At 37.0% G+C, this 23,200-nt stretch overlaps 1 protein-coding gene across 11 annotated transcripts in view; it reads left to right on the forward strand.

Moving 5' to 3' along the window:
* The first annotated feature begins 507 nt into the window (after positions 1-507).
* Positions 508-23,200, forward strand: part of LOC117400449 (DNA-binding protein Ikaros-like) — a 42,363-nt gene continuing 19,670 nt past the window's right edge. For 3 of the 11 annotated variants that reach the window (XM_034000437.3, XM_059022806.1, XM_034000443.3), the window contains exons 1-3: positions 513-846; positions 5,574-5,627; positions 11,235-11,354. In XM_034000437.3, coding sequence (XP_033856328.2) covers positions 702-846; positions 5,574-5,627; positions 11,235-11,354 — 319 coding nt within the window. In that variant the 5' untranslated portion in view covers positions 513-701. Of the gene's footprint in view, positions 847-5,573; positions 5,628-11,234; positions 11,355-23,200 lie in introns of all 11 variants that reach the window. The other 8 variants (XM_034000433.3, XM_034000441.3, XM_034000444.3 and 5 more) reach the window with 7 other exon arrangements.

A 23,200-nucleotide genomic window follows, 5' to 3' on the forward strand; every position in this document is an offset into this window, starting at 1 on the left:
TATAATGGTAAATGTTATTGTAATAAGGATTTACAAGTCAGCTATGAAGTGGGTTTTTGTAGGGTAAAGGTTCGGGTTAGAGTTAGGGTAAATAAAACAGACATAAGTATTAACAGGTTTCCTATAAAGCAGTAGTGGTGCTTGATTACCAAGCAAGTGTACTCTTGGATTACAAATGATTGCTTTGTTAACATCTGATATGTCCAAAACTTGAATTCAGGGATAAAGAATATATCTGAAGGTGCAGTTTGTTACAGAATTACTGTAGATAAGGGGATGGCAAAACTTATTTAAAATGATGTTTAAAAAAATGTAGGGTCAGGAATAATGGCAAATGGATACGGATAAATGATATAGAAAACACGGCTGTCAATGGAATTTCATAAGCAGTACAGAAGATTGTAAATGTTGCTGAATGTGCCTTGTAAACCAGACAGACCAGGCATTTGCATTTTACTTTATTCTAGTAAAAGGGCTTTCCAATACAGAAGTAAGCACCTGCAGTGTGCAACACTAAGAGACCACCCCGAATCAATTAAAAGTCCAGCGTCCTCGAATCCCCATGGCTGGCTACTGGCAGTGATGGTCTGCAGCGCATCATCTATTGGCACGGCACGAAACATGTGCCACTGTCTGCAATAAAGTCGGGCGCTGGATAAAAAGGTTGCAAAATGCCTTGTGTCAGTGCAGAAAACTAAGCAATGTTAGGCTGGAACGAGGAAGTGGAGAGGAGAGGGGAGGGACTGAGGGCTGAGCTCCATCCTGCAGCCGCGGCGCTGAGAACAGCAGCACATGGAGCTGGGGAGAGCTGGAAGACCTTCATATTGCAAACTCAGGGAATAGCAGGTAGAGTAACATTCACGCACTTTTTAAGTACACAGCGACTTTCATTAACTTCTAAACAGGTTCACTAGCAAAACTATTGAAACAATATGTTCAGAGTTCCATTGCAAGGCTGAGGGTCGCGGAATTTAAGACAGGACTTCTAATATATCCAGGCGTGACGAGAAGTGTAAGCCGGGACCGCTACTTCGTCTTGTATTAGTTATCCATAAATGTTAACTGTCGTGTTTAAATGGGTTACTAGTTAAAGGGAATTAGTTACGTTATCAATAAATATAAATATTTCATTAGAAGGGTATTGTTGAAAATTACAGGAATACTGTCCTAGTTTTTTTTTTTTTTTTTTTTTCCAAATGGACTTCGTTTGGAATTCGGTAGATTTTCCATCTTTTGCCTATTTGTTAGTTTTTTAATTGATCAAGGTGCTATGCATAAACAAAAACAAGAGAAAAACATCTAATTACCATTACTGTAAATTACAGAAAGTTAAAGCAAGGATTGCATTAGTTTCTCTTTTAACTAGGAAGACACCTGTTGAGCCCGTGTCACAAGTGTATACTGCCGCGTAACCTTGGATAGGTTTAATTTATTTTCTGTGAGCAGTTGATAGAATTTATAATTTAAGAATATGTTTTCGTGACATATTTTGGCATAAACTACTTTTACTTTACTATTTTTATTTTTTTTAGAAATGAAAATAATTATGTTTTTTTCAGGAACATTTCTTTGAATAAATTTTTGGACTACAAAAGATATCTCAGAATATTCGAAAATGCATAAGGTAATTAAAAAAAAAATGAGTAGAAGCCTCCTGAATTGTATATTTTAGAAATGCGACAGGAGTTACCGTTGTAGTTTGAAAACGGAACAACAGATAGGGAAGTACTTAAAAAAAAAAAAAAAAACACAAGTTTAAACATTGGTTGATCAGTTTACGTATAATAAATACATGTTAATTAGATAAATGCCTCAATAATGAAAACAAAAATGATGTAGGCCTATGGATGTTCTAATATAGACTTGATAAGGAACCACATACCACGCTTAACTAATAATACGGACTGTTTCTACTGCATTAACGATTTGGCTCATTACATAACTTCGACACACTTTAAGCTTTTTTTAATTTATTTTAATACCTCTAAACTTTTTTTAAAGCAAATTTTGGCCATCATTTTAGCATTTACAAATAATTTGTAAATTGCATCAATATAGAGTTTAGATAGCTACACAGAGAGATAGATTACTATTTTTGTATTTATTTTTCACTTACGTCTTTACTGCAGGTACCGATATTGCATCTTCTTTTCAGGAATATTACTTTTTAAAATAAGTAAAACTTTGAAAAAGCTTTTTTTTTTGTTTCGTTTTTTCTACACTAACTTAAACAAGCGCATTTCCCTTTTTGTAAGTTTCAGTAAACACATTCAAAAACGATTTATAACATTTGCTATCTGCGGCGGGGGCATTGCTTGCACGTTTTGAGTCAGTGGTCGTGAAGGGAAGGGACTTACTGACTAGTTAAGTACGCAGGCCATCCACAAACAAGCGTGTTATTCACAAAGACTAATTTTAGGATCTGGTGTAGGCTATATGCTTAAAACACCAACATCTTTTCTAAGTCCTGAATGACTAAACTATACAATCGTTTTAATAATGTTGAAACCTGATGGTTGGGTGCTGGTGTGTAGGGTACTTAAACACTTTTTTATAGAATTAGCTCTCACTGCACATCCCCTAAGTTGTTCATCATACATGCAAACTTGTCTGTGTAAAGTTATGCTTTTAACTTTTATTTTGCATTGCACATTAAATGTAAATAATAACTTTCTTTGTAAGGTCTGAACAATCTGATAGTAACTTGTCAGCAAAACGAGTCAGTTTCTTCTCGCAAGCTATCTTTAAATATATCTATCAATAGATATATAGAGAGACATATATAAACAGACCTGCGTGCATTTGCAGTGTACAGTATTTTGGCCAGTATTTACCACATGTCTAAAAGTACTGTATAATGAAGATGTCAGAATCACACGTTTCCCCTATACAAACATTATTAATAGCGATTATATATGACAATAATAATAATAATAATAATAATAATAATAATAATAATAATAATAATAATAATAACAACAATTGTATACTATAGTATGTAATACTGCCTCACACAAACCCATCAGCTGCTGGTGATATATCAAAATGAGCATAAGTACAGATAGGTGGGATGCAACATTACATTGCAACAACAGGAGCTCAGACCTATTTTACTGCTGTAAACGTACTGTATGTGTGTCATTATTAGATTACACTGTCCCATACAGATGCACTCATGTTTTTTATCCAGCAAAATATCTTTATGCTTGTATTTAACATTCCCATTTATAACATACCCAAATAAAACACTGCTGCAGTACTGTATAATACAAAGTAAGAGCTGTTAATGTATGTGGTAATCATTATGAAATTGGGACCATATTATTAATAGCCTACTATCCAAATACCCAATACTATCCAACAAATATTCTATTACTTGTTGGAATGTTGAGTCTGCACAGTATTAATAATAATAATAACAATAATAATAATAATAAAAAAAATGTTTGGTACTGTTTCCACTTGGTCCAGCTGTATATACCAGTAAGGACCTTATAACGTTAATTGCATGTCAATATTATTGATAACGATTCATTTGAAGCTGTATGAAAACAACATTTATCTTTTTACACACTTTAAATACTGATGTTATCCTTATTAATTATGTGCTTGTAAGTTTGCACATCGACATGTATGCACATCGACAAAACCTGTAGTACTGATCTTTTTTAAATATCCTTGATAGAGACCTTTCGGCCCATAAGATCCTTGATAGCGTTCCCTTCAGTCGGTTCATTCTGTTCAGATCGGCTGGGTTGTAGAAAGCCCGTCAATGCTATGTTGTTCCATAGCACCACCCAGTCTTGTGTTTTACTTAAAAAACAACATCTTGCCAGACAGATACTGCACTTTATACATCAGTCTACAAACGCTACATCATACTTTGTTTTTAGTTTAAGCCAAATTAGCCACAGATTTCCACTTGCTGTAGTATACAGTATATTGTTTTACACTGTTTGAGAAATGTCCTCACCACTCTGTCTTACTCCCTGTTCTGCATTGATTCCTCAGGCTTTTTGCCTTGCAACAACAGCGACGCCAGTGGTGGGACTGGTGCAACTGCAAGTTAACCTACAGTTTCGTGTCTCTCTTTCTCACAACCTGCTTTTTCTGCCCTTTATCACCTCACCTCCATTAGTGTAAGGAAGCCACTCATTTTAAACTCCAGCCTTTAGAATAGTACAGGTCTTGGTAACACTTTACAATAGGAATACAAATATAATTCCACATGATTTATTGAATTTCATTTTTTTTACCCTGGATACCACTGTTTCTGGGGTTATCTGAGATAAGAATCTGTTCATAGTTTTGGCATCACCTTTTGTTTCCAATTCCCCTTGGTGGGTCCACAAACAATGAGGTTGGTGTTATACCTGGGATACAACAGGTAGAGAGAGAGAGAGAGAGAGAGAGAGAGAGAGAGAGAGAGAGAGAGAGAGAGAGAGAGAGAGTCCCATTCTGTGTTAGGTGACTCACCCTCAGCCTTTTTTAAATCTTTGTCTATTTTCTCCCCCCTTATGCAACCCCCACTCCCCCTTTTAAAATGATTTGCCGGCTGCACGGCAAGGGTCACCTGAGACTTTGTCTTTTGCCTCCTACTGTAATTCCTCGCTAGAGAAAACACACACAACTGATACATACAGCACACAACTTTTATTTTCTATAATTGTGCACCACTAACCTCCCGCTCGACTCCCGGGCGTTTGTGGTTTAACTTCTAAAGATACCCTTTAGAGCACTATGTGTTGCAACAGAAGGGCTAGCCGCTTCCCACTATTTGTTCCAAATCTGTGGAGCCATCTGTCAGCAAAACAGGAAGGCCTAGGTTCCCTTTCTCTCCTGGGCTTGTTTATGTTATTTTAGGGAGCTTCATTTCTCTCTGCGTGGCACGGAGAGCTGGACAAGTTCTGTACCAGGGCTTCTTAAAGTGAAGGTCTAAAGCTTGGAGCTGCTGTTGTGCCCATCTGTCATACGATAAAGGTGTATCCATTATTAATGGAACCAGAACTCACTGGTGGCTACTCATATATGCAGTCCTGCTTGGCTTAATGAGACATTCTTTAGTAAATTGCTTCTTCTGCTTCTTTTCTTACCTCTCTCGTTTTTTTTTTTTTTTGATTGCCACGATTGTAATGCATTGTTACAACTCCAAAGTTCATCGAAGCATGTTCAGTAAATTAGAAAGAACATAACTATGGATCAGCTAGGGGAATGAATTTCAGTGTCTGAGGCGACCCAGGGCCATTTAATTTTCTGCTTAATCTTCGGCAGTCAGTTTGCATTTTTTGGATTATTATGCGGTGGGAAATTAACAATAAATAACAAATGTGGTTATATACATTTCTTTATTTATTTAAAATATATATAATCAGAAGAGTTAATAACCTCCCCTCCAACACTGACTCAACTCCTCATCCCCATTGTAAAGCATGTTTTAAGGATCATGGTCTCTGCCAATCATATTATGGAGGTTAGAAAACTGTAAAGGAAAAGGCCACCCCACTTAATAAACAGTCGTCTTTACATTATTGCATTTCAATCTCAATTTAATTAAACCACTTTCTTTCCACTAGAATACCTGCAAAGAATGGAGACAGAGGAGGCCCAGGACATGTCCCAGGGTTCAGGTGAGATCCATTTTCACATCTAGTGGGAGGCTCCTGGTCCATCAGATTGATTGCGGCAAGAGAGCTGACAGTTTCCTGTCTCTGGACAGCGCTGGGAGATGGAAGCACAAGCCAGCTTTGTGCTGATGCACCAGGAATCAATTTGTTCAGATGTTGTTTCAATCTGGCTCCTGTCCTAGCTAAAGGTTCAAAATACTTACTTAAAAATAAAGTGAAGAAAATGTATCACATGTTTTATTTTTTTTCTAAAGCATCTCCATCCTATAAAATCAAGGTTCCAGTAGAGATTAAATGATCCCAATTTAGATTTTCCAAACAGCCCCCTGGTAGTCTCTCCAGTTGTGTGCAACAATTTTCTACCCTCTTGTCACAGAAAATGAGCTAGCCATCCCTGGTATTTACAGTACAGTAAATAAAGGAACGGGAGGTTTCCTGATTGAGAAAGTCATATGAACAATTTTACAGTAATAATCTGGTTATTCAAACAATTCCATTTTATGAACACCTAAACTAAACTATAAACTAATAATATAATTTTACTGTGCAGTATATGGTGTCATACTTAGGGACAGATTCATTTTGATTCAAGGGACTTGAAAGATTCAGTAACATTTTAAAGGAAAAGTAATTGATATACCCATATTGCCAAGTGAGTGAGTCGTGGATGTGTCCACATTTTTAACTAATTATAGGGAGGAAAGATGGCAAAGGTCAGTGTTTGAGGGAATATCGGAAAGATCCTCAGTAGTCTGTACAATACTTTAAAAATATAAAAACATAAGGGTTGGTTCACGTCTCAAACAGAGTTACCCCTTTGTGTCCTAGTTTAGCTAAATTAACAGTAAAGCATGCAACAGGATGTTTTTGAATGGTTTTCAAAAAGCAGGATGAAGAATACAATATGCACACTGCTACCACTAAAGCTCTGTGCACTGTGAGCTGGGCAGCTGAAAAAGACCAAAAAAAAAACCCCAAACAAGACCAAACAACAAAAATATCACAGTATTTACCACAAGATGTGAAGAGTATCTGAACATGGGAATGTAATAAGGAAGATACACGTCTGTTCATCCGTACGTACACAGTATCACACTTACATTCTTACATACAAGCCAAACGTAACTGGGAAGTTAGGTTACAGGGGATTTCATTTTGTGACACTAAAGGCTTTAAGGGGCATATGTGTTACTAACATACTTCCACAAATGTTATGGTCTTTTTGGTAAATTTCAATAACTGACCATATAAATGACACATTACCAATATAAAGCTGTAATTTTCTTTAAAATGCCTGAGTCACACATTCTTATAAGAAAGCATTGCTGTTGCCTGTTGGTGTTATTCATAATGGTCTACTTTATAATACCCTTCATAGTTCTGTCATCAATTAACTCTCAAACTAGATCATAGCATCATTTATCCAGATGGATTTTCATGTTGTGGATGGTGGGGCATCCTAGGCTTGTCATTGAATTTCTTCAGAGAAACCAATATTCAATGGAGGATATCCAGACAATTGAGAAATATTTCATAGGCTCCCCTTCAAAAATAAATCTAGAAAACGAAGAGAAGCATGACGTGGAACAGCATTATGATAAGATGTGTCATGGTATGACGGTATGACAGGGTACCGCGATATTAACTCATCACAGTATTAATACCGTAGCAAAAAATATTATCGCGATAATCGTGGGATCACGGTATTATAAATAAGTCAGGAGTCTGGAAGCTTTAATACAGAATTCACTGGTATTGCACTGCTAGATGGCTTGACTAGTAATAAGGGAAAGAAACAATCTTTAGAACGTAGTTCAATTAAAAAAGATACAACTGTTTAAAAGTTAAACAAAACAAGTCCTTTTTTAAATTAGACGTTCGCTTCGTGGCTTTGGCTGGTCAGTATACCGATTTAAAGTAGTCTGCAGCGTCTCCACTCCACCGGTATGTGTTATGCTCTGTTGAATTTTATAACTGAGGCAGTGTTCTAACTTGTAGTATGGATTTACACTGCTTAAAACCACTGCTTCATTGTACAGGTTCGGATCAAATGCATCATTAAGCAAGTATAATATCCATGGAATAGTCTAAACTGGGTCTAAAAATAGATAGAAAAGCTACAAATAGCCCTTAATTCAGTCGCTAGATTCAAGTGAAATAATGTAATTCACTAAAATATCAGAAGCTCACCACTGCTTGGACGATTATAAAAATAATAATTTAACTACAGGGCCAGCTGTAAAAAACGAAAAAAAAAAAAAAAAAAGAAAACTTTGAAACTAAATGTTTGAAATTTGAATCAAATATACATTTTTGGATTTAACAGCTAATATTTAACTTTTCCTTACCAATAGTTTACTAAACTCATTAATGCATATTTGTTGGCCATGATTTAAACATTGTGGAAGCATGTGCGCCTGCGTACTGTAGATATGAAACATGATGCACATGTAAAAGCATACCTGAAAAAGCAACGTCAAAGAAGTGCTGCAAAATAAATACAATCAACATACCACGTAAAAAAAAAAAAAAGAGAATTAAAAAATAAAGCCTGTAGCTTTGGCAATCGGGCAAGCAGCGCAAACTAATCAGATTTAGATGATGAGACTCACTGGTGTTATTTACATCAGTGTGGATGTTTTTTGGCTTCAAAAAGAATGCAGACGGCGTGGTAATCGAGGATTGCTTTCCAGTGTGCCGGACCTGCAAGAGAAAAATTACTGCAAAAAATCAAAATACATCCAACATGATTGGATGTATTTTACAGAGAGACAGTGGGAACTGCATCTGCCAATGAAGTGAAAGTCTACTAAGAGTTTTTATTTATTTATTTATTTATTTATTTTATTTTAAAGCCTTATACGGCTTTGCAAAGCAACGTGTCAGACTGCTAGTACTACAAAATATTAGGATTTCATAATACTGGATACGTTAATTTGCTATGTTTAAATATTCAGGAGCACAAGGATCAGATAATGCACATTTGAGCAATACGGTAGAAATCTGGATATCGTGTTTGTTTCATTCATTTTTGGGGGTTAATACATATTTTTTAAGGTCTTTTTTAAATGCAATAACTTTAAATATGCCTTTTTAAGTGTCCAGATTGTTAGTGAAAATGTGAATTTTTCAAGGGTATTAAGTCCTATGTAGCTACTGTAAGAATGATGCTTGAGTGTGAATAGCTGAATAAGACATTAGGTTGGGTATTTTAGTAGCATAAACATGAAAAATAAAATTGTGGGTATATTTTTGAAACAATTAAACAGACCCAGATTGATGATTCTGTTTCTTATTTGTGTATGCCTAATATCATTAGAACTGCTTGCTTTTATTTGAGGCAGGCCTTTTTCTGAAAAGAATAAAACCGTTTTAAGATTGTAAAACTAGTGAGAAACAAGTCAGAAGAAAGATCTGATTGCTCCAACCAGCAACAAATTTGTTTCTTGATAGTCGCATTATACTGATGTTTTTTCCTTTCAGAAGAAAATGGGGGGAAACTTTGCAATTACTTCATAATTGGACATGTAATATCGCGATACACAGTATATCTGGATAATTTCTGGACTAATATCGCGACAATGTAAAAGTTAATAGCGTGACATCCCTAATTGTCAGTGTGCTGAGAGTTGAAGGGTAGCACTTTATCTGTTTTGTTTTTTTTTACTTTTTTTACAACAGCAGTGCAAGTGAGGCCTGTAAACCATCTGTACGACATTGTACAGTTCATAATAATTGAGTTGCTAACCAAAAAACAGTCAAATGACAAGACTCCATTTAAAAAACAAAATACGATTCTTTGCCTTAAATCTGACAGTTCAGTTTTCTGTTTTGTTTTTTAACCCCAACTGTAGAGTAATTGCTTCTTTGCCTTTTAACCTAGAATGCTCGTCAAAAGTAATGACTTTGGTGTGATGGTAAAATTGTAGTTTCCCGAGTTCGAAAGAAAGTGAATCACAAGACTACTGACTTTATAAGTGTCCCTCAAATTGTGCTTCTGCCTCTTCCTGTGTGAGATACATGCAGTTACTGGAACCCTGTCTTATTTTTCTTCTTTTTGGGAATAGCATGCACTGTTAACCACAGAACCTTGCAGAGCCAGGTTCAAAGCTCGTTTTTTTATTTTAGCGCTGCATTTATGTAGCTGTGAAAAACCATAAAAGAACTGACACATGTTCAGTCAAACAATATCCGGTACAAAAGTATGTTAAACTAGAGATTCTTATCTGTACTGCTAACTGGCAGACGTCTTCCTGTCTAACATGGAGCTTTCAGCTCAAATTTGCACTTAAAAAAAAAAAAACATGAGCGAGACCTCCAATGCAAAAAAATCAAGATGCCTTTAGCAGAAGTTTGAAAGTAATGTTAAAGGAAATGTTTCTTCTGTTAGTTCTAGTATTATAATTACCAATCATAATGAATATCTTTTTAATCTAAAACTGATAATACATTCGGTTTTAACAGGTAATGGTATATGGGGCGATCTCAGCAGACCGCCATTGTGCTACCTACATCTTTTGAATATTTAATGCCTTACCTGTTTAATAACCTATTAGATTTATATTATTCTTTACTGATGTTTCTTCTTAATTATTGTTTTCGCTAGGCTTACTGACTAATCTCCTTTTGCAACCATGTGGACTGTTTCTGAAGTGACTCCTAAAATAGATTGAACAATGGCAATTGTGAGTTAGTAAATGGAAATCTCTCTATACAAAATCATAGAGGGGGCAGGAATTACAGCTGCATACTTATGGTGGTCATTTTTAATACCACCAAACCAAATTTCTAGAAACAGACCGGTTGTTGAAAAAGCAATAAATGGTAAACATTCTAGTCTTGATCTAAACAGACACAATATTAGGGACATATACATGATATTCCTTCAACACATACAGAAACTTTAAAGAAATATGTTGTTTTTTATTGAATGTTTAATGAATGTGCATTACACATTCAGGCTTCGGTTCCATGTGTTTTGACTTAAAATGTTAACTGCTACTGTATTATATTGTTAGGTTTCCCTTAAATACTGAAATTAAGGAGCTTCTTCTGTGAGCATTAGCTAACTTGAAACCATGGCTGTTCTCCTTGAGTACTGGTAACATGACCTTGACTTCTGTATGAGTAATGTTTGGTTTCATTTGTTACAAATATTCAGTCACACTAAACCTAAGTGCCTGGTCAATTCCTTAATTTAACATGGCTAAGTGTGGTATTCAAATCCATATTCACGTCATACATAGGGAAATAAAATTAACATGTATTCTCATGGAGGTTTTTATACTAGCAAGGGGGACAGTTGTCATCAAGTACACTCAATGCGTCCTCTTCTAATAACAGTTTTGTTGACTTTGGTCTTTCCTTTATTAAGATCCTTTTTTTTCTGTTCCACTTTGATTTTTACTTCAACTGAGGCAGTTATTTGTCAAGTGTCACTATTCTGTCAGTGGGAACCTTTGTGATGTTTGTTTATTCAAACTGTACCGTGTCATGTGATCAAAGGACATCATGGTTTGGAATCCCAGTGAAAGTGAATAGCAGGGAGATTAGACTAATAATAGCACACTGCCCGTAGCCCTGTGCCATTATCACTCCCTGTGTCTGCAGGACAGGAAAGCCCCACTGCAAACGATGTCCCTGAAGAGACAGATGAGCCAATGCCTGTCCCTGAAGACCTCTCTGCGACCTCTGGACAGCAACAGACCCCCAAGAATGAGAAAGTGTTAGGTGAGTATCTGGGCAGGTTTACAGCAGAACTCAACTTGAAGTCTTATCAGTGTCATCAAACCATATATGTTTTATACCAAAGGATGAACTCAACGACACCACTGTCACCACTGCCTCACATCTTACCATATAAACAACACTCAGTGCACCACTAATAGCAAAAAACATTTGTACGCTGTACTGTTTTTAACACAAATTAAATTATATCTGCATAGCACTTTCTTTTCTAGTTTATAATTTCGCACATACTGTAGATGTTGTTGTTTTACGGATTCGATTGGCTCTTGTAATGCTGAAATTTGCATATCCCAATTATTCACAATTCTATAGCTACTGCTTTTACTCTCCCTAACTGGAAAGCTACTTTTATACGAGTTAATACGAATTTCAAGGAACCAGGCGGAAAAAAAGTCTTTCTGTTATTCTTATTATCAGGAGTCTAAGTCAAATGCATACTGTCAGTTTTTATTGAGGGTACAATTACACAAATCAAATTTCAATTGCAGTACATTGAAACGTATTGTACGGCGTCCTCAACATCAGGGTATTGAGCAAATCGTAAAAGCTGACGACTTGCACCCACAGTTTTGCTGTTCATAGGCCTGAATTATTGCATTCTGGTTTTTCAGAATGTTTTTTTCAAATTTTTCTTCCCTGGCGAGGCTCCAAAATAATTTGCACAAACAGGAACTTTGTGATGAGTTTGTATTGTAAGAAGTAATTTACAATAAGCGACTGCGAAATTTGTACGCGAATAAGCAAATTCTATATTTGGCCTAGCAGGCATGTATGGTACTTACTAAGCTTGTTAGTATCCTACACAAACCAGATTGATCTCCCTTATTCTTTTCTGAATAAGGGGTCATTGTTTTATACTCCCAACTAGGGGAGGGGGCTCTCTGGGATTCATCATGTTCATGTCACCAATATGATTTAGACAAGTGTGATGATCGTGTTCATTTTCAACCAATAAACAATAGCTAATAATGTTCCATTGTCGTTCTATCTTACTGTATAATAGACAGGAGCTACAATGCGTGCCAGGGCTTGCCTGCCTGCTAATAAAGCAGTGTTTGGGTTCAGCTAGCAGATTGTGTATGTGTAAGGTCCAGTCTGGGTAGAATTGTTGAAACTGTCCCAATCCAGGTTCTGGAATTTAAAATTGATTTCATGTGGCACAAACAAAAATGAAACGAAATGGGCTCAACTCACAACATTTCTGAAGTGCTCTTTTAAAAGGCAGTTCTTGTTCACTGGATTGTTGAAACCCTTCATATGACAGGGTTTTTAGTTAGGAAATTGCTGCACATCACACAGTTTCCTCTGTTACACCTCTACAGTATCTTCTTGTCATGTCGGTTATCAAGAATTCTTATTCCTTATTTCTGCCCCTTTATGAGAACTACTCATCTAGAAAAGTTGCAGTTGCATGGTATGGCTATGAGTTAAGTCATAAACCACTGGAGCGAATAAACTGAAAACTTACTTTCCCTATGACTGTACATAGAGACAGTGGTGTAATTCCGTTAAGTGAGTTTTATAATAGGGCAGCTGGGCTCAGTCATAATCGTTGCGCCTTGGTTTGAAGGGTGAAGATTTATCAGAACATTCCCAAACCTGACACGCAATGCACAGGCAATACAGAATTAGATCATTATTTAAATACATTTTACAAACCTGCTTTTCTCAATATCATTGTTAGCTGGGGGGGGGGGGGGGGGGCGACACAACACAATTATAATATTTAATCACCAGGGGGAGTATTCGTGCCATTAAAATGTTAATAGGAAGTGAATTTAGCTGTAGAAGTACACCATACTACCTTAAGACAACTTGTGTACTGCTATCCTAGGTTTTTTTGTAACAGTTTTCAGGTATGAATTATACTAAATGAACATACTTCATTGACTTTGTATCACATACTTACTGTATAAGCCAGGGGTGTCAAACACACTTCCTGGAGGGCCGCAGTGTCTTCTGGCTTTTGTTCCACCCGAGCTCTCAGTTACTTAATTGGTCTAATGATTTGATTAATTGGACACATTTAACACTTCTCTCCAGGTCTCAAAATGTTTTATAGGTTGTGTACCTTGAATCAAGTGCATTTTTAAAATCATCAACTCTAAAAGACTTTGAAAAATATGAAATATGTCCAATTGAACAAATAATTCGATCATTTAACTTCATTGAGAGCTTAAGTTGGAATGAAAACCAGAAGACCCTGCGGCCCTCGAGGTCTGGAGTTTGACACCCCTGGTATAAGCCATCTGTGCTATAGCATATACATAGTGAAAGTAATCTTTTAACTTTGTAGCAGGCTACAATAACGAATTCTAGGTTCAATTCGGGGCGTAATATCATCAAGGCTGGGGAACATTTTACTGTGATTTATATCTGTATTCATGCAGATCAATGGTAATAGTTCAGAGTTTATAACTTGTCAATGTATTTTTTTCTATATAAATTTATACAGTGTTATACACAAATACATATTGCAGTAATTTATAAAAAGTGACAGAGGGCTGCTTATGCTGGCTTAAACACTGATGAAACTGAACTGAAACTAACAGCCTTAATTTACATGTGCTGTCAAGTGTGTTCTAGTTCCCAGTTATAAAGGAAAGGAGGAGGTACTGCAAATTAACTGAATCACAACTTTGAGAATACTATACATCTCAGTGTTTTACCACACTTTTAAATTGTAAATGTTAGACCAAGAGTACATGGCTCAGGAATGGATGAAAGACACATTTTCAAACTTATATGGAACTATATAATTTAAAGGGCGATACCTACCCACGCACCTGGTGGTTTTAATAGGAAGAACCTAGCCTAACACCTCTACCGTCTTATGTGAAAGAACTAACCCTTACGACAGCCTTAAACCTTATACTAACACCACGCACTCTGATGTAAAAGCCATATACAGTGATAGAACTTTGAAGAAACAAACGCTACAGCTAATGCCTTCATAAGAACACAGATCATTGTCGTACATCTGTAAAGTTACATAAGAAAAGATGAACATTCGGGATAACTTGGCTCTGTGTTTTTGGTGGAGAGGAGCTCACCTACAGATTTCGAAGAGCTGCCAGTTTTGGATTTATGAATGAAGCTAGGGGAGCCAGGTTTGCACAATGGTGTATTGTTTATCTTTAAATGTGGAACTTTTTAGAAATTGCAACTTAAACAGCTGTTAGCTGTTAAAATGGTTCTGTAAGATAGCACTAGTTTTAATAAAGTTTAATGTTAGTTTTAATGAGGTTTAATAATTAAAACCATAGAAATAGGTTTTCTTCACCATTAACTAAAATATGTCTAGCATGTACAGGAAAGCATAGGAATTCAGCAGTATTGTAAACTTGTAGGCAAAGCCAGAAGTTGCAGTCAGGCGGTCCATCTTTCCTGGAGCTCACTATACAAACTACAATAGATCAACAAAGTACAAATGTGTAACTAGCTGCCCCTAGGTGTTCTATAAGGAAGCAGCAACGTGTGTTTGAAGAGGGCTGTATAATCTAAAAGCATATGCATATGCTTCATTTGAAGATACATTTGACCATTCACTTCCATGGATGTACAGTACTATGCAGTCACAGTAGTTACTATACACTGCATTTTTTTCCATTGCTTTACCATGCTTTCCCCTTGCATCACTACACACCTGCAGTAAATTTTTCTAAGTTCTCCTGTTATTGACAGAACCAAATTTGTTTTTATTGAGCTCAATGGAGCATTGCTTTTGGCTATGCAGGTGTCAGCTGGTAGAACTCTACTGGCATGCAGGAAAACGGGTATGGAGGAGCTCAGTATGTGTGTGTCTGTCTGTGTGTAGTGCATGTGTGTGTTTGTGTTGTTTTAGCAGTTTCTGAGCCTGCTGATTTAATCGGCAGCCTTGAGGAAGTTGCTGTTTTATCTGTGAGCTGCATCTCCTGTGCTCTGATAAACCCCAAATGTATCAGGGGGAATTATAGTTATCTCACAGGATCTAGCCATGGCTGCAGAAATGGATCATATGTACATGGCTGGGGCTCTAGATTCTTTTTTCTTGTATGTGGGGCATGCGCAAGGCTCAGTAGTGGCAAATGCTCAGCCTCAGGGTGTTTGTACAGTATTTGTATTCATTTTGCGTGTGTCTGTGTGACTTTTTAAGTGTGAGAGGTTCGCTTTAGTCCTTGAATCAGCAAATAGATCATGCACGTACAGGCTAAAAGCAGTATTTTGTTAACGCTTACATAAAGGGCTATGTATGAGAAAACATAATTATAACTTGGAGATGTGGACATTGGATATTATTAACTAGACTGAACATGTGTTTATTGGTGCTATTCAAGTAATCAGTATGGAGCAGTTTTTTTTTTTTTAAACGGCTATATCAATTGGAACCACTGGACTACTCAATGGTCCACGCTAGTTCTAGAGTTTGAACTGCTTGTGCTGTTTCTGGACATGCTGATACAAAGGATTTTAATTATGGTTTAAGGGATAATATACATCTATAAAAAAAAATAAAAAAAAACATTTATGGTCATTTTTGCTGGTTTGTGATTTACTGTGAAATATATCTAATTGCTGTAAAATTGTGTTGTTATTTTGTAATCTAATCAACAACAGGAAAATGTGAGTAACTACAATTCACAAACCATCGGGTACAACGTTCAAATTCCCATGGAGTAGTTATGAGAATAATGGCAGGCTTGTTTTGCTTTAAGAGAAAAATAAACTGCACTAACTTATTAAGGCCACCATCTTCTGTCCCTAAAGTCATGCTGTAAACTACCAAAAGGAAAAAGAAAAACCTCTTGGATACAACATGAAGTGACTTTTTATTTAGAAAAAAAAACTTCTGAAATAAATGAAGAATGATTACACCATAGCATGAAGAGATAACCAATTTCATAGATTAACTAAACTAATACCTTTTTATTTAAGGCCATTGTATTGGTTGGTTCCTGGACTGGCCCTAATCACTGTTCTTGTATTCATAATACATATCATCAAACTTTAACTTTTATTTTTTAAGAAGACTGTATATCTATAAGCCGAATCATAATTGAATGAGAATTTCAGCAATTTTCTATGATTTAACATCCATACCTTACGTGACACTGAAGAAAATAATGCCTAATAGGCTTAATGTACCTCATATTTGATGTGAATTCCATGTCAAAAGTTATTGTGATTACTGTGATAAAGCCCCTATTTTCAGGTATTATTAGGGAGCGATTTGAACTTAAGTTTCCAAAACTGCCAAATGTAGAAAGAAAAAGAAAGCGTGGAAGTTCCTGCCTTCGTGTGGTTTGTAACCCCAAGTCCTAATCTGAACATTCCTTATCGCAGCGTTGCTCTTTTCAGAAAACCAGAGATAACTGTCACATCTACTAGCTTTGAACTGCACTGCTGGGCTCAGCTCTGCAAGCAAGCTTTGCTGGGGTATATTTAGTACATGTGATGTGCACGCAAACAGGAACTGTCAATGCTTTTATTTCTGACTTTTTATTCCATTGCTGCAAAAGATATACTCAGTGCCTAAATTATTCAAGCTGAAGACAAACTTACCAATCATGTAATTACAGCTTCATACAGTATGTCATTTGTATTGCTTTTTGCATTTCACTTTCTGTTTCAAGTAGCTTTGGATTCTTTTGCTCTGGTGTTGAGTTATCATCATTTTTCTCTAAATTTTAGCTTGTCTAGAGAACCCTAAGTGCGAGGTCTGAACAGCCTTCCACATTTAATTCAAATCATGTAACAATATGAGCAACTTTGCAAGTCCCACCTACTTGTATTTATATATATATATATATATATATATATATATATATATATATATATATATATATATATATATATATATATAGACAGACAGCAAGTGGGGCTCAGAGTTGAAATCTCACATTGTCACGTGATTTGAATGGAATAATGAAAGAGGTTCATTTCTGGCAAGATCAAAGCCAGGTAAAGGAAGATGTAGAGAAAAACTATAATAACTCAGTGTTAGGTGTGCAAAATCGTCACTATCTTTCTTAACCCACCAAGGATATGATCCCAAAATGCATAAAAACAAGGTGCAGTTCTCAATACCGCTTAAAGGGATATTGACCAACAGTTAAACTTGCTTCTTACCTCTCATTAGTACAGCATATCAGCTTACTGGCAATTAGCATTATTCTGTTGATGGTTTACTCTCCAGAGTAGGGGATCCCAACAGCTGTTTGACAGGGAGTGAATCTATAACAGGCTTCACTCGATTCAAATTGAAAAGAAAGTTTGAAGAATTAAATATTGAACTGATTTTACTGAGGTATACCATAATAAACAATACTAGCCAAGGCTTATTAAGCCATTCCCTTACCTCTTAGTAGCACAACATGATCACTGGCAGCCTGACTGAAACTGAAGATCTCTTATCAGGACAAGTCAAATTATGTTTTGACTTTCACTAGCTATTATCTCTTTAAAATATTTCCATAGCAACAAGAGGCAACCGAAAGCCATTGCGTTGCACAAGCACAGTGTTTCTGCACTGAAGGCTGTGGATGATATCACTGATGGCAGTTGTCTTAAAAGCTGCAGAGGTGTCCACTGGTACATTGTGTTTCAGCTACTAATATTGGGTCTGCAAAGGTCCCCATCATTTAGGCCTTACAGTTATACTGGATGTTTTTCTCACTGCATTCCTTCCACTGGTAGATGAGGATATTCAAGGATTACACTTCTTTAAAGGGGAATTCTGCTGCCCTGGTTAACTTGGCACTTTTTTTAGAGCGCTTGTGTTTTCAGTCTGTGTAAACATATGCAAAGCTTTAGAGCAGTGACTTTGATACCATATACTGCAGTGGTTCCCAACCTTTTTTAGGGACCACCTTGGTGTTTGGATTTTTCCCGTAGACCACTTGCCATGCATTTTTCACAGTAGCATTTTGAAACAAATGTTTATGTGTATATGATATGTAAGTACATATAGAAAGTAGAGTATTGGGGGCTCCCAAGTGGTGCATCCCTTAAAGGCGCGCCTCGTGGAGTGCAGGATGCGCCCTATAGCCTGGAGATCGCAGGTTCAAATCCAGGCTATGTCATTGCCGACCGTGACCGGGGGTTCCTAGGGGGCAGCGCACAATTAGCCGAGCGCCGCCCAGGTAGTGAGGGCTTAGGTTGGCAGGGCAATCCACGGTTTCACTGCACACCAACGACCACTGTGGCTGATAGGGCGCCTGCGGGTCTGCAGTGGAGCCATTCAAGGTCTGGTGCCTTTGCTGTTGATCCACAGTGCGAAAAATTACGGCTTGGCAGGAACACGTTTCGGAGGACGTGTGTTTCAGCCTCCGTTCCCCGAGTCACCGGGGGGTTGCAGTGGTGAAGCGGGATAAAAATAATAATTGGGCATTCCAAATTAGGGAGAAAACCGGGGTAAAAAACAATTCGCGACGACTAAATAAAAAAAAAAAATAAAGTAAAGTATTTATATCACCCTAACTTAATGAGATTCTTGGGCTTTGCTACCAGTTCATCAAGCAGTGTTGTCATTTTACACATTGAAAGTTGCTGATGGCAAAGTTGCCTTTTGTTTGAAAAAAGTTATTTTTTTCACATTCTGAATGCTTTGTAGATAAATGGCATCTCAATTTTGCAGGCTTAAGAGTTTAGTTTGGCAAAACCTCCTGACAAATAATGCACTGGGGTCTGGATGTAAATCCCAGTGCTGGTACCTGCAGCCGTTACCTCCTGTAGCAAATCTATCAATTTCTAATGCAACTTGCAATGAGGTGGGTGCAAAGCAATTTGAAAAATTAAAGAATGATTGGCGAGTGTACAGGATGTTACATACCACTTCTTCTGGTGGGCTGTGATGCAGGGGTGCTGGAACTAGGAGTGCATGGCTTCCATCATATACAGGGGTTACAGTTTTGTTCAATGGCTTTCAGCACCCCCACTACAAAAATTGTTCCAGTGCCTCTACTGTGGCATATAGTCTTGTGAGATATTAAACCTGGCTGATAAACCCATATAATAACAGGGAGCTGAAATCGATCATTCAGACTATGGTGGAGTTCACAAGTGAAGCTACAAATATAGCCTCTTTTTGTTTCACATTAACTTCTGTTACTATATGCAGCTAACCTCTCCAAAAACGTATAATAATGGAAATAATAGGGATATTCCTATGTCCCTGGCAACACTGGAGCACACGTTTTATATTGTTGAAAATGAAAAGTACTAAAACTGTTGTTTTAATGTGTTTTAACTTAGTCATTCCAATGAGTTAAGAATATTGAATGCAGTGCGATACTTAGTTTTATGCAGAGCGAAAGGGCTGGGTCATAAGAACATAAAAAAGTTTACAAACGAGAGGAGGCCATTCGGCTCATCTTGCTCGTTTGGTTGTTAGCAGCTTATTGATCCCAGAATCTCATCAAGCAGCTTCTTGAAGGATCCCAGGGTGTCAGCTTTAACAACATTACTGGGGAGTTGGTTCCAGAACCTCACAATTCTCTGTGTAAAAAAGTGCCTCCTATTTTCTGTTCTGAATGCCCCTTTATGTAATCTCCATTTATGACCCCTGGTCCTTGTTTCTTTTTTCAGGTCGAAAAAGACACTTGGGTCGACATTGTCAATACCTTTTAGAAATTTGAATGTTTGAATCAGATCGCCGCATAGTCTTCTTTGTTCAAGACTGAATAGATTAAATTCTTTAAGCCTGTCTGCATATGACATGCCTTTTAAACCCGGAATAATTCTGGTTGCTCTTCTTTGCACTCTTTCTAGAGCAGCAATATCCTTTTTTGACCAGAACTGAACACAATATTCTAGATGAGGTCTTACTAATGCAGTTTTAATAAGTAATAAAAGAAAACAGATAAAGGGGTAAAATGCAGACAACATATATTGTATTAGTACAGTATGTGATTGTGTAGAATGGGTTTTTGAAAGAACTGCTTAACCAAATTTTGTGAGTTGTTTGCGGATCACCTGGAAATAACTTGAGGACCAGGTTGGGAACCACTGCTGTAGTCTTCTTCATAGTCAGAATTAATCTTTGGTTCTCTCTTTTGCCATTTTACTAAAAGACAGACTCCTAAGTGCTGGCCAGGGGTGTAGTGCTATATTTAGAAGTGAGGGGTCGCTATTATCTACCACGCCCCCTGCCGTCCCTGTTTCCCCATACACTCAACAGAACTGCAGTTTATCACGCTACAGTAGTTACATAACGGTGAATGTAAATGGGTTCTATCTCTAACTTTAGCTAAATTTGTAGTGCCCAACACGCTGTTTGTGTTGGGCACTACAAAGCGAAATAACATCACTTATACAATTATACACGACCTTCATGCAACTTATTAACTTAAACATAAAAAAGGGTTCAATCTTGAAATTATTATTATTATTATTATTATTATTATTATTATTATGCGTAACACCCCCCCCCCCCCCCCCCCCCCCGTATATTGAATGGTTTGGTCCAGAATCAGCTTGTCTCACTGTCCTATTGCAGCTGCTTAAGAGCAAATGAGACTGAGGTTTTGAAACGGAAGTGCATCCGTTTGCAAAAAAAGTTTTGTGTAGTAGGAGAAAAACAGTTAAATATTCTACACGTTAAGTACAAAGTGGTGCTCTCCCTGCCCAAGAGGTGAGGGGTCGGTGCTCCCTGCCCACCCCGCAGCACTACACCCCTGGTGCTGGCCTAATTATTGCATCCCTTCTCTGGCTTAAGGTGATCTTATCTGGGGAAACATTGGGATCACCAAGTCCCAATATCTGGGTGCAGCAGGATCCACAACCCTGCTGGTACCCTTGTGGCTGAGAGATCTTGTTCTGAGAACATTGCTATCTAATACAGTATGAAAAATCCAGGATTATGATATTGGCAGCAGTGTGGAGTAGTGGTTAGGGCTATGGACTCTTGACCAGAGGGTTGTGGGTTCAATCCCAGGTGGGGGTCACTGCTCCTGTACCCTTGAGCAAGGTACTTTACCTAGATTGCTCCAGTAAAAAAAAACAATTGTTGCCCTGGATAAGGGCGTCTGCTAAGAAATAAATAATAATATTGAGCTAACCCAGTAATGTTAAAGCATTCAAAGTTAACTGACTATAGATGATTAGGAGATTATAAAACAGAGTCAGCAAAATTCTGTTAAACTTTTTATTGTCCTTTTTTTAATAACGCATATTAACTCTTTAACTACCAGTAATGCACCTGAACAACAGAAATCCAATTCACCCATGGGACTCAGCAGGTTGAAGTAGTAGTGTATACAGCTGGACTATAGTTTGTTTTTTTATTGCTTTTTTCTAAATGATTTATAAAATCACCTGAATAATGTAACTTTACAAATGTAATTCAAGTTAAATCTTATGGAACATACTAACATTTATGTTTAATTATTAAACACATGATTTACAGTGTTGACCCATAGTTACAGTATAAAGTGTTCTTCTGGAAACAAGTTGTTTTTAGAAGATTTAAAACATACCCTATATATGCTTGCATGAATACATTGAGAAATTGCAATGTTATATTTGCAACTAAAATCAATTAAAATCAGCACTGCCTTCAAGACAACTTCATTCACAGGAGCCGCACCAAGGGTCCCCTCTGATATTCCAAAGTACAGTATATCTGATATCATATGATCTGCCTGAATGTAGGTAATTGCACAGCACCTTTGGATCTTTGCATGAAAGGTGCTTTACAAATACAAATTATTATAATTGTATGATATTGCAAGCATTGCTTATTTCAGGAAATGGATCAGATGCCATCATTTGTGACACTTGGTGCAAAATGCGTTTCATAGCTTTTTCTTATGCACATGTGTTTAATTAGTGTTTGAGCTAAATATGTCAGAAATGCAATTCTCAGTCAGGCGAGCGAATGGAAGCATGATAGTGTGGTTAGGGTATAGGGGGAGAGTGAATTAGCTCTTCAGAAACTCAGCAGCGGTAGGGTCGAGGGTATGAAGAGCAGTTTCCTGTTGTATGTCTTTCTATCTCAAAAAAACAAAAGCAATCATATACTCATAATGCAATGCAGAACCATACAGACCTCACAGGCAGCAGAGCATTTTTTTCCTTTGACCTATACCTGCAAGGAATTGACCCAATCCAGACAGTTGTTTGCATTTGCACAAAATGTTCTGTGGTTTTGCTGTATTCTCAGATCGCCAGCCTTGATGTGAATCAGACAAAGTTAGCAGAAAATAAAATGCTGCACACAGTTTGTATTTGTTCCTTAGTGTCCTTTAAGGAAAGTTAGCTATGTGGGTGCTGTTTCTCTTTCAACCAAATTGGTTTTTTTTTTTTTTTAATTACAGCCCTTTGACAATCACAATACAGTTACCTACAATACATCATCACATCACACCCCAACCAATCACATCATTGTAAAGAGCACGAACAAAGATTATGCAAAAAGGACAGTGACTGTAATGGACTAAATACAATAAAAACTCCTGGTGACAGCTCTCAGAATCATCTCTAACCTTAAAATGCACCAGAGTTAACTGCTGTTATAAAAAGCTAAAATAGCAATTGTTATAAACTCTGCCAGTAGACTGAGTTTAGGCTTTAAAACCAAGAGTAACAGGGTTAAAGATACTGTTATTATCCCTGTTTCTGTAATCAGAAAAACTACAGGACTACAAAAGGCTTGCTTCAGCTGCTGATTTGTATAATTCCTTGTCAGCGCTTCCCTTTCTGTCACTTCTCCTAAATTCTTAGTGTGTCAGTTGAGCTGACCTGCTTGTTGAAGCTTCCTCTTTTTTCCTTGGATTCCTATATTTCAATATTTCTTCTTGTTCCTCTTCGTGAGCCTGTATGGCGATGTGGAAACCTGCTTACACTATGAC

The sequence above is a fragment of the Acipenser ruthenus genome, chromosome 4, assembly GCF_902713425.1.
Source record: "Acipenser ruthenus chromosome 4, fAciRut3.2 maternal haplotype, whole genome shotgun sequence".
NCBI lineage: Eukaryota > Metazoa > Chordata > Actinopteri > Acipenseriformes > Acipenseridae > Acipenser > Acipenser ruthenus.